At 34.9% G+C, this 15,303-nt stretch overlaps 1 protein-coding gene across 2 annotated transcripts in view; it reads left to right on the top strand.

The window, feature by feature from the left end:
- Nucleotides 1-1,848: 1,848 nt before the first annotated feature.
- LOC101415177 (butyrophilin subfamily 1 member A1-like) overlaps nt 1,849-15,303 on the top strand; it is a 72,130-nt gene continuing 58,675 nt past the window's right edge. For both annotated transcript variants that reach the window (XM_058277251.1, XM_058277252.1), the window contains exons 1-2: nt 1,849-2,062; nt 6,397-6,744. In XM_058277251.1, coding sequence (XP_058133234.1) covers nt 1,963-2,062; nt 6,397-6,744 — 448 coding nt within the window. In that variant the 5' untranslated portion in view covers nt 1,849-1,962. The remainder of the gene's footprint in view (nt 2,063-6,396; nt 6,745-15,303) is intronic.

The raw sequence follows: 15,303 nt of genomic DNA, 5'->3' as shown, positions 1-15,303 counted from the left end.
AGTAGTGATGTGGAGAGGGTGGTCATGGTGGCTGCTGATGGTCGGGAGAGGGAAGAAGAGATATGGTGTGGGGGCATTTTCAGGAGTTGGAGTTGTCGTAGGTAGTGCTGCAGGGATGGATGCTGGATGTTGTGTGTCGTGTCGTGGCCCACTGGGTGAACAGGGGGAGAGTGTGGACTACAATGTGGACCACTGTCCATGTGGCGCAGCAGTGCTAGAGAATGTATTCGCCAGGTGCGGTGGAAGTGCTGCAATGATGGAAGAGGTTGTTGATGTGGGAGGGGTGGGGTGGGACGTACATGGGGACCTCATATTTTTTTAATGTAACATTTAAAAGAAAATAAAGAAGAAAAAAAGAGCAAATGACAAGGCAGATGAGTTATTTGGAATTTTGGATGTTGGAACCCTGGTAAGTAAAAACACACAGAGAGAAGCAGATACATGAGGAACAAGAGAAGGCTCTGGTATTCATGGCAAAGTCCCCTGGAAGAGTGTGGGTAATAATTCATGATTTATGGCCTTGTATCAGTAAGCTTCTACCCCAAATAAATACACTTTATAAAATGCAGCAGATCTCTGTTACTTTTCTTCAGCAACCCTTTGGCTGACTAATACAATATACAATGGAATATTATGCAACTGTAAGAAATGAAATTGGGATGCATATGACAACATAGATGAACCTTGAGGACATTATGTTGAGTGAAATAATTCAGACACAAAAGGACAAATATTGTATGGTCTCACTAATAAGAAGTAAAATGATGAGTAAACTCATGGAGACAATAGGTTAATAGGAAATCGAATTTTAAGTTGAGAATGGGAACTGGTGTTTAATGTGTGTGGAATTTTAATAAGGTTTACTGTAAATGTTTGGAAATGAATAGAGTTGAAGGTAATACATTATAGTGAATATACCTAACACCACTGAATTATAAATGTGGTTGTGGCTGAAAGGAGTAGTTTGTTTAAGTAATATTTCAATTGAAAGGAAGCTGGAGAATAATGTAGGAACATTATAACATAGTGATTTTGGTGATGGATGAAGATTGAAGTTAATTGTATAAGAAAGTTAAGTGTTAAGTATGGTGACAAATAAGAAAATTATAACTAATATAGCTTATGGATTATAGTTAACAGTAATATTGTAATATTTTTGCAGCAATGGAAAAGAAGATAATATATAAATTCTAAGGGACAAAAATGGTGGGTGTGAGAGGGTGCGGGATTTTTCCTTTTGTAATAGTGAAAATGTTCTAAAATTCATCACAGCACAATTCTGTGATTAAAATGAGACACACTGAGTATATACTTTGAATGCATTGTACAAAGCATGAAACTGTGTAGCACAATGACTCCTGTGTTGAAAGATGGACTTTGGTTAACAAAACAAATAAGGAACATACTCTTATGAACTACAACAAGTTTAGGATAGTAATTCAAGTGTCAATAACTGGGTGGGTTGGGGGAAAATCCACAAATGTAAGATATTGGCTATAGTTACTAGTAATGATATGACAATGCTCTATTATAGATTGTAACAAGTGTTTCACAAAAATACAAGGTGTTGGTGGTGAGGTGAACTATTGGAGCTATGTGTGATGATATTTATGTTTGCTTTGTAAGTTCACAACTTACACTATATACTTATTGTTTATGGATGTTCACATTTGAATGATAAACTTCAATAAAAAAGCTTAAAAATTCAAAATAGATTGTGATAATATCAGTCAGGATGGAATAGGGTTAAATGAAACCAAACACACAAACTCACACCCCACATGATCACCTTCTTAGGGATAGGCAGAGCAAAGTGCACCTGCTTTTTACTTTCATATTTAAAGGGGAGTTGCCAGAGAAAGGACGGGGACCTGCAAGGTAGAGTTCCTTTTTTATTCATGTATAAGCAGGGCAGATGGCAACTTTCCTTCCTTCATTAAGTTCCTCTCCCTATATGGATGAATGGTAGTGAAGAGGCCAGGGAGGTCACCTGAGATGGCTCCAACTTTTCTTGTTGCTGGAACCCTCCTCCTCCTGATCATGGTTTCCCACACAGGCTCAGGTATGTGGGAACATTCAATTTGTGAGTTGATTCTCAGCATTTCACTTATCCTTGAGTCTGGACATTTATTTTCTTGTTGCTTATCTCTTGTTTGATATTTCTGTGTGGACTAGCTTCTATGAGACTGAAGTGCAAGTGGCTTTAAAAAACATCTGGGGAAATTTAATGCACAAATATGGGACCCAAGGTTCAGAATTCTGCCCAAATTTCCCCTGATTATGCCTGAAAATGTTCTGAACATACTTAGCTCTTAATTATCCTGGCACCTGTGGTCATTTCTAGAGTTTCAGAGGTCTAATGAAAGTGACATTCATCAATGCTATATTTGTCTCTAGTTTCCACGATTACCAAATTTGAAGGCTGGATTCAGCCTTGAGGAGAGTAAGGCAGGTGGAGGGGCCACCTGTATGATTTTACTTGAAGAGGTGAACAAAGTGATTATATCTGACTACTTCTTTCTTCATCTCAAGGGATTTTTAAGGAGAGGGTACATGAAATATTTTGAGTATAGGACCAATGTCTTTTGACCTCTGGCATATCCTATCACCAGTACTTCAGTTAATAACTGTTCAAACCATTAATTTAGAGGGTGGGTATTATTAAAGTTAATCATTGTCTCTTTTATTTCTCTATATTTTAACCTAACCACTTCACTCTGAGCCCTCAGGCTCTACGGATAGTAGTATCTGTAAATCATTTACTTATACACCCATGGTTATTATATGCACACTATATGATCGATCTAATGGAGATAGCTTGGGCAAAGTACAGTTGCTTTCTGGTTTCAGTTTTAAAGGAGTGAGTTGGCAGCAGGAAGGAAGGAGGTACATTTAAAAAGCTAAAAAGTGGGGTTCCTCATATAACGACTTGGGCTAAGTAAGCATTATTCTGTGTCCTTTGCTATCATTTTATTTCTTCTCCTTTCCATGGAAATCAGTTAAACAGGTGCTGTTCAATTCCACAGTTAACCAGCCTCTTTAAGTCATAATAATTGGCAAGATGATTTCTGTATTTTTAAGTTGGTTGCTAAAACACCTTGAAGACAAGTAAAGTACATTAATCCTATGGCAAAGTTGGCATCTCCCAATTTATTGGAGATAAGTATTAACCCTTCTGGCTACTTTTAAACCTTTGGTAAATTTCCAGATTGTTCTTATTAACACATTTTCTGCAGAGTGCCAACATGTTAGTCAGCAGTTAAGTCTGAATTCCAATTTTTGTAACACTTACATCCAAGTGATAGAAACCATGGAAACACTTGATCAGCTGGATAAAATATTTATTTCAGTGTCTTAATATTTTTACATTGAAGACTTTTGATTAGTCTTTTTACAAAGCACTGTTGCCATGAGGTTTTTTAAAAAAATGTTATTGTCTTTAGAAATTAGGAAGTTAATGCAAATACTGATGGGAGTATGTTTAGAATTCAGAATACTCCTGACTTAACATGATGAGTTACACATACTGTATCTTTGACTGCCTGCATTAATACTTGATATTATGCCATCCACTTTTTTTTCTGAAATAATAAGTCTATTCTTTTTCCTCCAAGAGAACATTACTTCCTGGGATATCTATTTCTGTGCCTTAATTTTTAAGTGATTCATATGCTTTAAAACTAACCCTGTGTGGAGACAGTGTGGTTTAGTGTTGAGCACCTGCTTCACAAACACAAGGTCCCAGGTTTTATCTCCAGTACCTCCTTTAAAAACATAAATATAAAACTAACCTTTTATGGCATTGGAGTGGGAAAAATGGACATGGTGGCTGATGGGTATGGGGAATGGCAGGAAGAGATGAGATGTGGAGGCGCCTTTGGGACTTGGAGTTGCCCTGGATGGTGCTTCAGGGGCAATCACCGGACATTGTTAATCCTCCCAGGGCTCACTGGATGGAATGGGGGAGAGTGTGGGCCATGATGTGGACCAATGACCATGAGGTGCAGAGATACCCAGAGATGTACTTACCAAATGCAATGGATGTGTCATGATGATGGGAGTGAGTGTTGCTGGGGGGGGGAGGGTGCGGTGGGGGTGGTGGGGTCAAATGGGACCTCATATTTTTTTTAATGTAATATTTTTACAAAATCAATTTAAAAAAATAAAAAAAACTAACCTTTTAAAACTAACATCAACTCAAGCCTAAGCTTTCATTGCATAATTATTTTCCACTTAAGTCGTCTGCCCATTTTTATCTGCCATTCATTTTTCATTGTCCTGATACCTATTGACTTAAGAGCTGTCAGATTCCTTCGTAGTTTCAGGTAATGAAAAATTTGGTTTAGTTGAGAGAATTTTTGTACAGCTCAATTATTTCTATGGGATTTAGCCAAATAGTTCCATAGCTCCATAGCTCTTTATATATCTAGGTTTATTCAGAGATGATAAAAGCAAGAAAATTTCATGATTCAAGTCAAGTATATGTCATTCCATCATACAGTGAGAAAACTCTTAGTTATCTGTCCAGTTTACAGAACTGTGCATGGTAAGTTATTCTTTACCATGGACTTTTGGAAGTCTAACCAGTGAAGCAGATCACTGGTACCTAAACTTCTACTCTGTCCGTGCCTTATTCCTCCAGTCTGTGACAATGTTTATGACATACTACATGTTTTAAACAGATTCCAGGTTAATTATGACACAAATCACCTCTTATCTAATGGATAAGGTGTATTCCTCCACTTTCCCAACTATTTCTAAACAGATCCATCTTGTCCTGGTCATGGGGTGCTAACAGTCCACGGCTCAATTCTTAAATGGAAATTATAAGAAAGGATTTTCATAAAGGAAGCTATGCAGCATTGACAAAAATAAGCATCTCTCACTGGAGAAATTATTACTGATGGAGTACTGACTTTCAACACAGGGAAGAACCTGTAGAAAAATAGAAAAGAATATTTCCTGTCCTGGGAGTGATGAGGAGTCAACAAACCTTAAGTTAGGATCATCTATAAGTATGGATTCAGTCCCCACAGCAATTTCTGATACTCACAGTTCATGCTGCTTATGCTGTAACATCTCAGCTTTCTCAGGAAGCTTCTTCTCTTCCAGCTACCAGATCCCTTTCATCATCTTCCCCAGACTGTGCCATGATGATATAACTGAGGGTGGTACAGCACTGAAATTCATATGATTTATGGCTTGTTTTTAATGAATGAAATTCTTGCCTTCCAATCTGTTATATTTTATGCAACTTTATTCTTCTTCATAGTACTCATCAAAATATTCATCTATATATATATTCACAAATTAAACTAGACCAGTGTGCCTAGAAAGGAAGGACACTGCTTTACTCCTAGAGTAGAGCCTGACGTAGACTAGGGATGAGATAATTATTTGAATTTATGATCAATGGATGGGAAAAGCAGAATGTGTGCAAGGATAGAATTGTAACTTTATGTCTTACTCTTTGATCAGCTGCTTTTGTTTGCATCATTGTTCCTCTGGATTTATAATGCATCCCCTTTCAAAGCAGTGGATGCCTTATATCTATGTAGAAGTTGTTGCAACCACAGAATCAGATGCAAAGAAATTCAGTTAGCACAAGTGGAAACATGCTTATCACTTAAGAACTGTCCTGCCTGCCATATTTACAAGAAGAAAAAATAAAAATATGAATATTGGGTATTGCACATTTAAAAAATAGTCTACATATGGAGGTTGCTTGTCTATGAAAGCATTAGAAGGAAAGACTATATTCATTCATAAAGTCTATACTTATAAATAGCCTATAGATTTGTTTATGTTATAAACAAGGATTTAAGCTCCTTTTCTAAATTGGAAAAATGTTATAAGATGTATTCTATGTTTTCCTTAGCATCAACATTATTTTCAATTACTTTATATTCTATTTAAGAAAATGTTATTCTATATTTGTAATGCAATATAGCATACTATACTTATTTAAGACAAGGAAATATTTCATTTCCTATATTTTCATGTTCATTTTGTGCTTTTCTATTTACGTATTTTTGAGCAAGTTACTAAATGTCTTCCTGATTCAGATTCATCATCTTTAAAATCAGGAAAATAATCTGTAATATGTAGAGTACTTATGAGACTTAGAGTAATTTATAAGAATTTGAATTCCAATCCTAGGCAGGTAGGGAAACACACATTCATTTATGATTATATTACTGTTGCTCATTGGAACTGAGTTTTATTATTAAGACATATTAACAGTATAATTGAGTACCTTATTTTAGATCTATTTATTTATGGCCCACAGATGATTATTTTAGTTAAGCTATTCTAAGTCTTCTTTTATTAGGTGTTCACAATCATTGCTGCCACAGCCCTGGTGCTGATCTTATCTTTTTCTTAACTCTCCACTAGAGCAATTCCATGTGATAGGACCGAAAGCACCTGTCATTGCTTTGGTAGGAGAAGACGTTGTGTTGCCCTGCCATCTCAGCCCATTGATGGATGCTCAGAGCATGGAGGTGATATGGTTCCAGGTCCATCCTTTTGTCCTCGTGCATCATTATAAAAACTTTCAGGATCATATTGAGCAGCAGAGACCAGAGTACCGAGGGAGGACTGAGTTCCTGAAAGACAATATCACTAAAGGGCAGGTATCCCTGAGGATTCATCACATTCGCCCTTCTGATGGAGGGGAATACAGTTGTTCTTTTGAAAGTCCCACATACTTCAATGAAGCAAACTTTCAAGTGTTGGTCACAGGTGAGTCTTTGGAATTAATTATTTTGTAAATGTTGGAATATATATTCATGTATATAGACAGGATAACTGAGTATTAAAAACAGCCACCACCTTCCTCAGGTTGTAATAGGAATTTTTACTTCCTTGTCAACATTTTTGCTTAAAAGAAGGAGAGAGCAGGGTGTCTGCTATATCTTACATCTGAAGTGTCACAGAAACTCATCTCATCTAGAGAGAGTTTGGTCCAATATCCAAAAACCAGAAGCAGCAAGGTAGATGCAGGAAATCAGAAACTGACTAATGCTCCATCATGCTCACATTTTCTGAACCAATACTCTTGTTCACACTGGATGTATTCACGTTCAATGAAATTTGTTCTTGCCCATTCTCATTATGATATTCCTTCTTATTCAGGAATCACTACACATATTTACACTTTTATGTCCCACTCTTGCTCATCAATTTTTCTTAGAAAAGTGCTTAAGTTACCAGAGTGAGTGGGTAAGGAAGGCTTCTACTTTCAGCCATACACTGTGCCTCAATCAGTCCTCTCCCTACAAACATAATAGAGGATACTACTGAGTTCAGGGGATATGCTTCTTATGTCAATTTAAATCAAAGAGGGACTAAAGATCTATCCTGAATTTTTGTGACTGACTCAGACTAGTTCTTTCATTATCTTTCATAGATTGGCACTTCATGGGAAGTAGAGATATTTACACACAGCTCAGAGGAAAACATTTTTCAGCCTTTGTAAAATGATATTATTGGAATCCCATGATGGGTTTTGTGGGTTTCTCTTTGAAAAACCATGACACATGTAGATTATTCTGTTGTGCCATGCTTTGTTGATTGAGTGGACACAATATTATTTTGGTTTCTGAACTCTTTCATCATATTATGTCAACAAAAGTTACTATGCTGGTTCAGTGTTCATTTCCCCCTCCAGGTGAATGCATCCAAAGTGTTCTTATTTGTGATAGTCTCAGGACAAGTGCTAGCTCCCCAGGCAAAGTTCCTCTTCCTCTCTCAAATTATCTTGGTTTTTCAGTTTCTGGCATGTATTTCCTCCTGAATAAGTGACATTTGGCTCGCAGTCAGAAATTAGTTCCTACTGGAGAAATATTCTGCAAATTAAATGATAGCTTCATCTGCTACCACACCCCAGGTAGGAGTTACAAGCATTTATTTTGTGGGGTTAGTAGTAATGTCCACCTTTTCATATCTGATTTTTTATTTGCATTTTTTTATATTTTTTTCTTTGTCAGTCTAGTTCAGGGTTTGCCAATTTGGTTTATCTTCCCTAAGATCTACTCTAGGTTTTGTTAATTCAGAAAGAATTTTTATTTTTGTTCTTAATTTCATTTACTTCTGCTTCAGTGAATATAGATGCAAAAATCCTCAACAAAATGCTTGCAAACTGAATCCAAAAGCACATTAAAGTAATTAAGTACCATGACCAAGTGGGTGTCACCCCAGTTATGCAAGGGTAGTTCAATACAATTAAATCCATTAGTGTAATAAACCACATAGATAAATTGATGAAGAAAAGTCACAGAATCCTTTAAATTAATACAGAAGAGGTATTTGAAAAATTTCAGCACCCTTTCTTGATAAAAATACTCCAAAAGATAGTAATAGAAGGAAATAGTCTCAATTTTGTAAAGTGCATATATGAAAAACCTACCACTAACCTTGTAGTCAATGGTGAAAAACTGAAATCTTTCCACTGAAATCAGGAACAATACAAGGATGATCACTATCACCATTGTATTCATTATTTTGATAGATGTTTTAGTTAGTGCAATTGGGGTAAAGAAATAAAAGGCACCCAAATAGAAATGGAAGAAGCAAAGCTTTCACTATTCACTTATGACATGATTATATATATATAGAATCTCTTGAAAAATCTACAATGAAGCTGTGAGATTAATAGACAAGTTCAGCAAAGCAGTGAAATATGCAAAAAATTAATAGCATTTCTATACATTACAATATGCAATCTGAGGAGGATATCAGAAAAAAATTCATTTTAATAAAAAATAAAAAATCAAACATTTAGGCATTAAATTAGCCAAAAGCATAAAGGACCTGTGTTCAGATAACTACAAAACACTGTTAAAAGAACCTGAAGAAGTCTTAAATAAATGAAAGGACACTTGGGCTCATGGATTGGAAGAATAAATATCATTGAGATGTCAATTCTCCCCAAAGTGGTGTTCCTGAGGACAACAGAGACACCCAGGCCCTACAGTCATAACAGGTGGCTCTGCAGTTTAGTCCTTGCCAGTGGACCCTAATTTGGAATTTGTGCTCCTGAGTGTGATGTAGTTGAACACAGATATGACCTCTCTGTGCTTACTTCTCTCACTTTACTGAACCTGGGGTTGGCGCTGGGGTTGGTGTACGCTCAAGTGATTTGAATCTTTGGACTGTCTATTTGCCATCTTGCCCTTGGCCGCAGTAGAGTTGCAATACCTACTCTCTGGTTCATTAGACTTATGAAGGTCAGTTAACAGAGGTGTGAGTATGGTCAACCACAACACCAGGGAACTGAGTCTACACTTGCAAGCAGGAGAATTCCATCCATCAGCCATGTGTGATCTAAGCCCTCTCTATTTTTGGAGGTCGAATGGACATCACCATCGCACTGTCTTCAGGATGGAGGAATAAAATATGGATTAGAGTGGACTTACTGGTATTATACTGGAGAACTATTGAGACTCTAGCAATGGAAGAAATTATATTATTGATTTGGAAACAGTGGCCATGGGATTTGCTGAAGGGTGGGAGAGAGAAAAAGAGGTGTGATATTGGGGCATTTTTGGGACTTGGTATTGTCCTCAATAAAATTGCAGGTACAGATTCAGGGCTCTATATATCCTCCCATAATCCACTGAAAGGACAGGGAGAGAGTGTAAACTACAACATAAATTATAATCTATGCTGTATAGCAATGCTCCAAAATGTACTCATCAAATGCAATGATGAGTTGTCAATGTTGGAGGGGTGGGCTGTGTAGGGAGTGGGGTATATGGGAGCCTCTTATATTTTTAATATAATATTTTGTGTGATCCCTGTATCTTTAAAAAAAGAATAATAATAAAATTTGAAAATATTAAAAAACATCTCAAAAATCTATTTTGAAGAAATGGGAAAACCAATTATCAAATATATTTGGGAATTAAAGGGCCCAAAATAACAAAAATATCTTTAAATAGAACAAAGATGGAAGGACCTCAGTTCTGGGACATTAAAGCATATTAGTTAGCTACGGTGGTAAAAACAGCATGGTACTGACATAAACACAGAAAGTTGACCAATGAAACAAAAATCAACAGCTCCAAAATAGACCCTCACATCTATTGTCACATAATTTTTGACAATGCTGTCAAGCCATCCCTCCTGGGCCAGAACTGTCTATTCAGCAAATAGTCCTGGGAGAACTGGACAGTGATATCCAAAAGAAAGAAGAGGACACTATCTCACACCCTATACAAAAATCAACTTAAAATGGATACAAAAATCAACTTAAAATGGATCCAGGACCTAAACATAAAAGCAACAGCTATAAAGTTCCTGGAAGAAAATATAGCAAAACATCCTCAAGATCTTATGGTAGGCAATTGTTTCTTAAACCTTACACTGAAAGCATGAACAAGAAAAGAGAAAATAGATAAAAGACACTTCCTCAAAATTAAACACTTTTGTACCTCAAAGGACTTTGTCAAAATGAGAAAAGGGCAGCTGACGCAATGAAATAATATGTTTGATAATAACATATCTGTTAAGGGTTTTATATCCATCATATATAAAGAGATTATATAACTCAATTATAAAAATACATACTATCCAGTTAAAAAATGAGCAAAGACTTGAAAAGAAAATTGTCCACAGAAGAAATACAAATGGCAAAGAAAGATATGAAAAAATGTTCAGTATCACTTGTGATTAGGGAAATTCAATTCAAAACTACAATGAGATGCCATTTCACACCTCTTAATTTGGCCACTATCAAATAGTCAGAAAACTGTAAATGTTGGAGAAGAGGATGTGGGGGAGATAGGAACACTTATTCACTCTTGGGGAGAGTAAAGAATGATATAGCTACTGTGGAGGACTCTTTGCCAGTTCCAACAAATATTGAGTTTAGACTTGTCATGTGACATGGCAATACCTTAATGAGGTATATACCCAGAAAAATTGAGAGAAGTGATATGAACATACATCTGCACTCTGAAGTACTTAACAGCATTATACATGATTTCCAAAAGTTGGAACCAATCCAGGTGTCCATCAACTGATGAATGGATGAAAAAAAGGTAATTTATACACAAGATGAGCAATCATATAGTGGTAAGAGGAAATGAAGCCATGAAGCATATGAGAGCACGGATGAACCTGTAGAACAGTAAGTTGAGTGATGGACAAATATTGTATGATTGCACCTTTATGAACTAAATATATAAACTCATAGAATTTATTATTAGAATATAGGTCACCAGAAATTATGAGAGTAGAGAATGGAAAGCTGAGTGTTTATCTGTGAAGAATTGGTAAAGGGGTTGTTTGTAAATATTTGGAAATGAATAGAAATGGTGGAAGGACAGCATAGTGTTTGTAATGAGCAGAGCTATTATGTGGGTATGACTGTCACTGAAAGGGAAAATCTTGGATCATGTATATTACCAGAAGGAAACCTAACTGTAACATGGGAATGTATAAGCTAGTAAAACCAATTGTAAAACACAAATATGAGTGATATTGCATATATGACTGTTTTTAAAAAATATATACCTACAAATATACTAGAGAGAAGGAAAAGGAATCAAAACTAATCATAGAAAGATTGAGAGGTAGTTATTTTATTTGTTGTTTATTATTATTTTTGGAATAATGAAAGTGTTCTAGGAATATTTCAAGTATTAAATGCATAACTATGTGATTATTCTGAAAACCATTAATTGTACAATTTGGATGGTTTTATGCTCTATTAATATGTATAAATAAAATTGATTTGTTAAAAAAGTTAAATGACCAGATTACCCCAAATTATTTATTTTCTTTATATGGTTAATGTTCAAGTTACAACTTTGAGATAAGTAAAATTGGCTTCATAGCTAATGCGATATGGTAAAAAAAAATCTTCCCACAATTGCTTTTTTCCTTCAACTCTCACAATATAACCAAAGTGTACAAGATACCTTGGAGCATAATTTCAAATTGAAAAAGCCCAAGGGAAAAATAACCATCTTTCCTTTGTACTCTTAACCTATTAACTCCTCAAAATTAGGAATATTTATTTAATACAATCCACTGACCACTTTATATGGACTAGTTCAATTACTTTTATCACCAATCCTATGAATTATTTCTGTTATTATCCTAATTTTGCAGAAAGGAATTTCAAGGACATGAGCTTTTGTTACACTCATTTACTGTCATGGAATACATTTTATCGTATAGATTTTCCTCAAAATTTCAAAATTATATTGCGTCTGTGAGCTACTAGTTTCTGAGAGTTTAATTTCTCAACCTCAATCCTGGAATGTACCATTGTGCCATCTAGACCATCATGGGAATGCAACACAATTTCTGGTGCCATCATGGTGTTTCTCAAGACAGTAACAAATAATTTTCCTTCATCACCATAATAAGGGATGGTTCAAATCCGGAAGTGTTTTGCTACTTTTTGTTATAGATTGTTTTGGTTGAGTTAAGGCTGTATAATGATATACTAAATATAAAATCCTGTTTCTTAGACAAGAGTTTCTCTATTGTTTGTGTTCCAGGGAGGAGCACAGCAGTTGAATGTGTGAAGTTTCTACATTCCATTTGTTTTGTTACTCTAAAATTCCCACAGTATAGATGTAATTTTCACTTTTGAAAATGTTTTCTTCTTTATTACAAAAGTTGTGAGTTTACAGTAAAATCATACATAAAATACAGGACTTCCATACACTACCACACATTACACCTTGCATTATTGTGGAACGTTTGTTACAGTTGACGATAGCATATTTTTTGTAATAATACTGTTAATAAAACTCCGTGGTTTAAATTACAGTTCACTGTGTAGAGTAGTTCCACAGATTATTTTTTAAATTCTTATTCTGTTATCATATATGCAGTTTAACATTTCCCCTTTTAATAGTATTCATGTATTTATTTCGGTGCTGTTAATTGCATTCATAGTGTTGTTCTACAATCACCACCATACAATATCACAACAGTTCCATCATTCCAAATAGGAATCCTGTACATTTTTTACCTTAATTTCCCAATTTCTAACCCTGCCCAGTCCCCTGGTAACCTATAATCTACATTCTGACTAAATGAGTTTGCTTATTCTTGTTTCAAATCTGTGAGATCACACGTTATTTCTCCTTTTGTTTCTGATTTATTTCACAAAGTATAGTCTTTAAGATCTATGCTATTCATGAATCAAAACTTCATTTTTTTCAGCTTAATGATATTCTATTGAATATATATACCATATTTTATTTGTCCATTCATCAGTTGAGGGACACTAGGATTGCTTCCATCTCTTGGCAATTGTGAATATTGCTGCTTGGAACATTGGTGTACAAATACCTGGTCAAGTCCTTGTTTTTAATTATTTTTGGTTTATATCTCATAGTAAGATTACTGAGGCATTTGATGGTGATATATTTAGATTTCTGATTAAGTGTCAAACTTCCGTCCACAGAGTCTGCACCAATTTACATTGCCAACTGCAGTAATGATTATTCCTATTTCTTTGATTATCTCAAACAGCTGTTATTTTTCATTTTAAACTCTACTATTGTAATGAGTGTGAGGTTATATCTTATTGTGATACTGATTTAGATTTCCCAGATATTTAATGATGTTGGACATATTTTCATGTTCTCTCTGGCCATTTGTATATATTCTTTGGACACATGTCTATTCAAGTATTTTGCCCATTTTTAAATTGGGTTTTTTGTCTTTTGTTAAGTTGAAGCATTTCTTTATACATTCTGGATATGAAACCTTTATTAGGTATATGGTTTCCATATATTTTCTCTCATTTTGTAAGTCATAGCTTTAACATCAGGATAAACCCCTTTGAAGTACAAAAGATTTTAATTTTGATGAAGTCTCATTTAACTATTTTTTCTTTTGTTGCTTAAGCTGTGAGTGTAAAGTCTAATAAAACATTGCTTAACATAGTGCCCAGAATAAGCCCCCCTATGTTTGCTCTAAAAAGTAGAAAATTCTAGATCTTTAGGTATTTGACCCATTTTTGATTATGTACATGGTGTGCAGTAAGGGTCTTCCCCCTTTTTTTTTCTTTTTTTGCAAATGGGGATACAGTTTCCCAGCACCATTTGTTGAAGTGACTATTCTTTTGCAATTGAGTCATCTTCGTTATCTTGTCAAAAATCAGTTGGCCTTAAATGTAAGGACTGATTTCAGAATACTCAATTTCATTCTATTGGTCTATATGTCTGCCCTCTGCCACTGCCTCACTGCTTTGATCACTGTATGTGTGTTTTTAATAAATTTTAAGATAAAGAATTGTGAGTGCTCCAATTTTAATCTTCTAATTCGAGATGGCTTCTGCTATTTTGGCTTCATTGCTTTTCCATAAATTTTGATGATTGGGTTTTCAAAAGTTGGAATTTCGATTGGGACTTCATTGGATCTGTAAATTGCTTTAGGTAGGATTAGCAGCTTAACAATATGTAGTATGCCAATCCATGAACATAGACTATCCTTCCATTTATTCACATCTTCTTTGTCTTACTTTAGCAATGTTTTCTAGTTACCTGTGTACAATTCCTTTATATCCATGGTTAGAATTATTCCTAGATATGTGATTATCTTATTTGCTAGAGTGAATGTATATTTTTCTGGATTTCTTCTGATTCTTCATTGCTTTTGTGTAGAATTGTTATTGATTTCAGGGTGTTGCGATTGTACTCCCCCATTTTCTGTATTCATTTATTAGTGCTAGCAGATTTGTTGTGGATTTATCAGGATTTTCTGTATATGGGACCATATCATCTACAAATAGGGAAGTTTTAACTATTCACTTACTACTCTGATTTTTTTTTGTAATTTCTTTTTCTTGTCTAATTGCTCTGACAAAATTTTCTAATACAATGGTGAATAACAGTGGTGATAATGAAATAAATTGTCCTAAGAAATCTTTCCTCTTTCACAGTTAGGTAGGATGTTAGCTGTGGCCTTTACATATATGCCCTTTATCATGTTGAAGTTTTTTCTATTCCTAGTGTTCCAAGTGTTTTTCATGAAGAAAGCATGCTTCATTTTGTCAAATGTCTTTATTGTGTCAATTGAGATGATCATGTAATTTTTCTCCTTTATTCTATTAATGTGTGTTTTACATTATTATATTATTTGAACCAACCTTGCAAACCAGGAATAAATCCCACTTGATCATGGTATAAAGTACTTTTAATATGCTATTGCATTTGGTTTGCTAGTATTTTGTTGAGAATTTTTACATCTATATCCATAAGAGATATTGTTTTGTAGTTTTCTATTCTTGGGGCGTCTTTATCTGACTTTGGTATGAGGGTGATTACAGTC

This window comes from Dasypus novemcinctus, chromosome 16 (genome assembly GCF_030445035.2).
Source record: "Dasypus novemcinctus isolate mDasNov1 chromosome 16, mDasNov1.1.hap2, whole genome shotgun sequence".
In the NCBI taxonomy this organism is placed as follows: Eukaryota; Metazoa; Chordata; class Mammalia; order Cingulata; family Dasypodidae; genus Dasypus; species Dasypus novemcinctus.
This window is presented reverse-complemented; position numbering and strand designations above follow the sequence as displayed.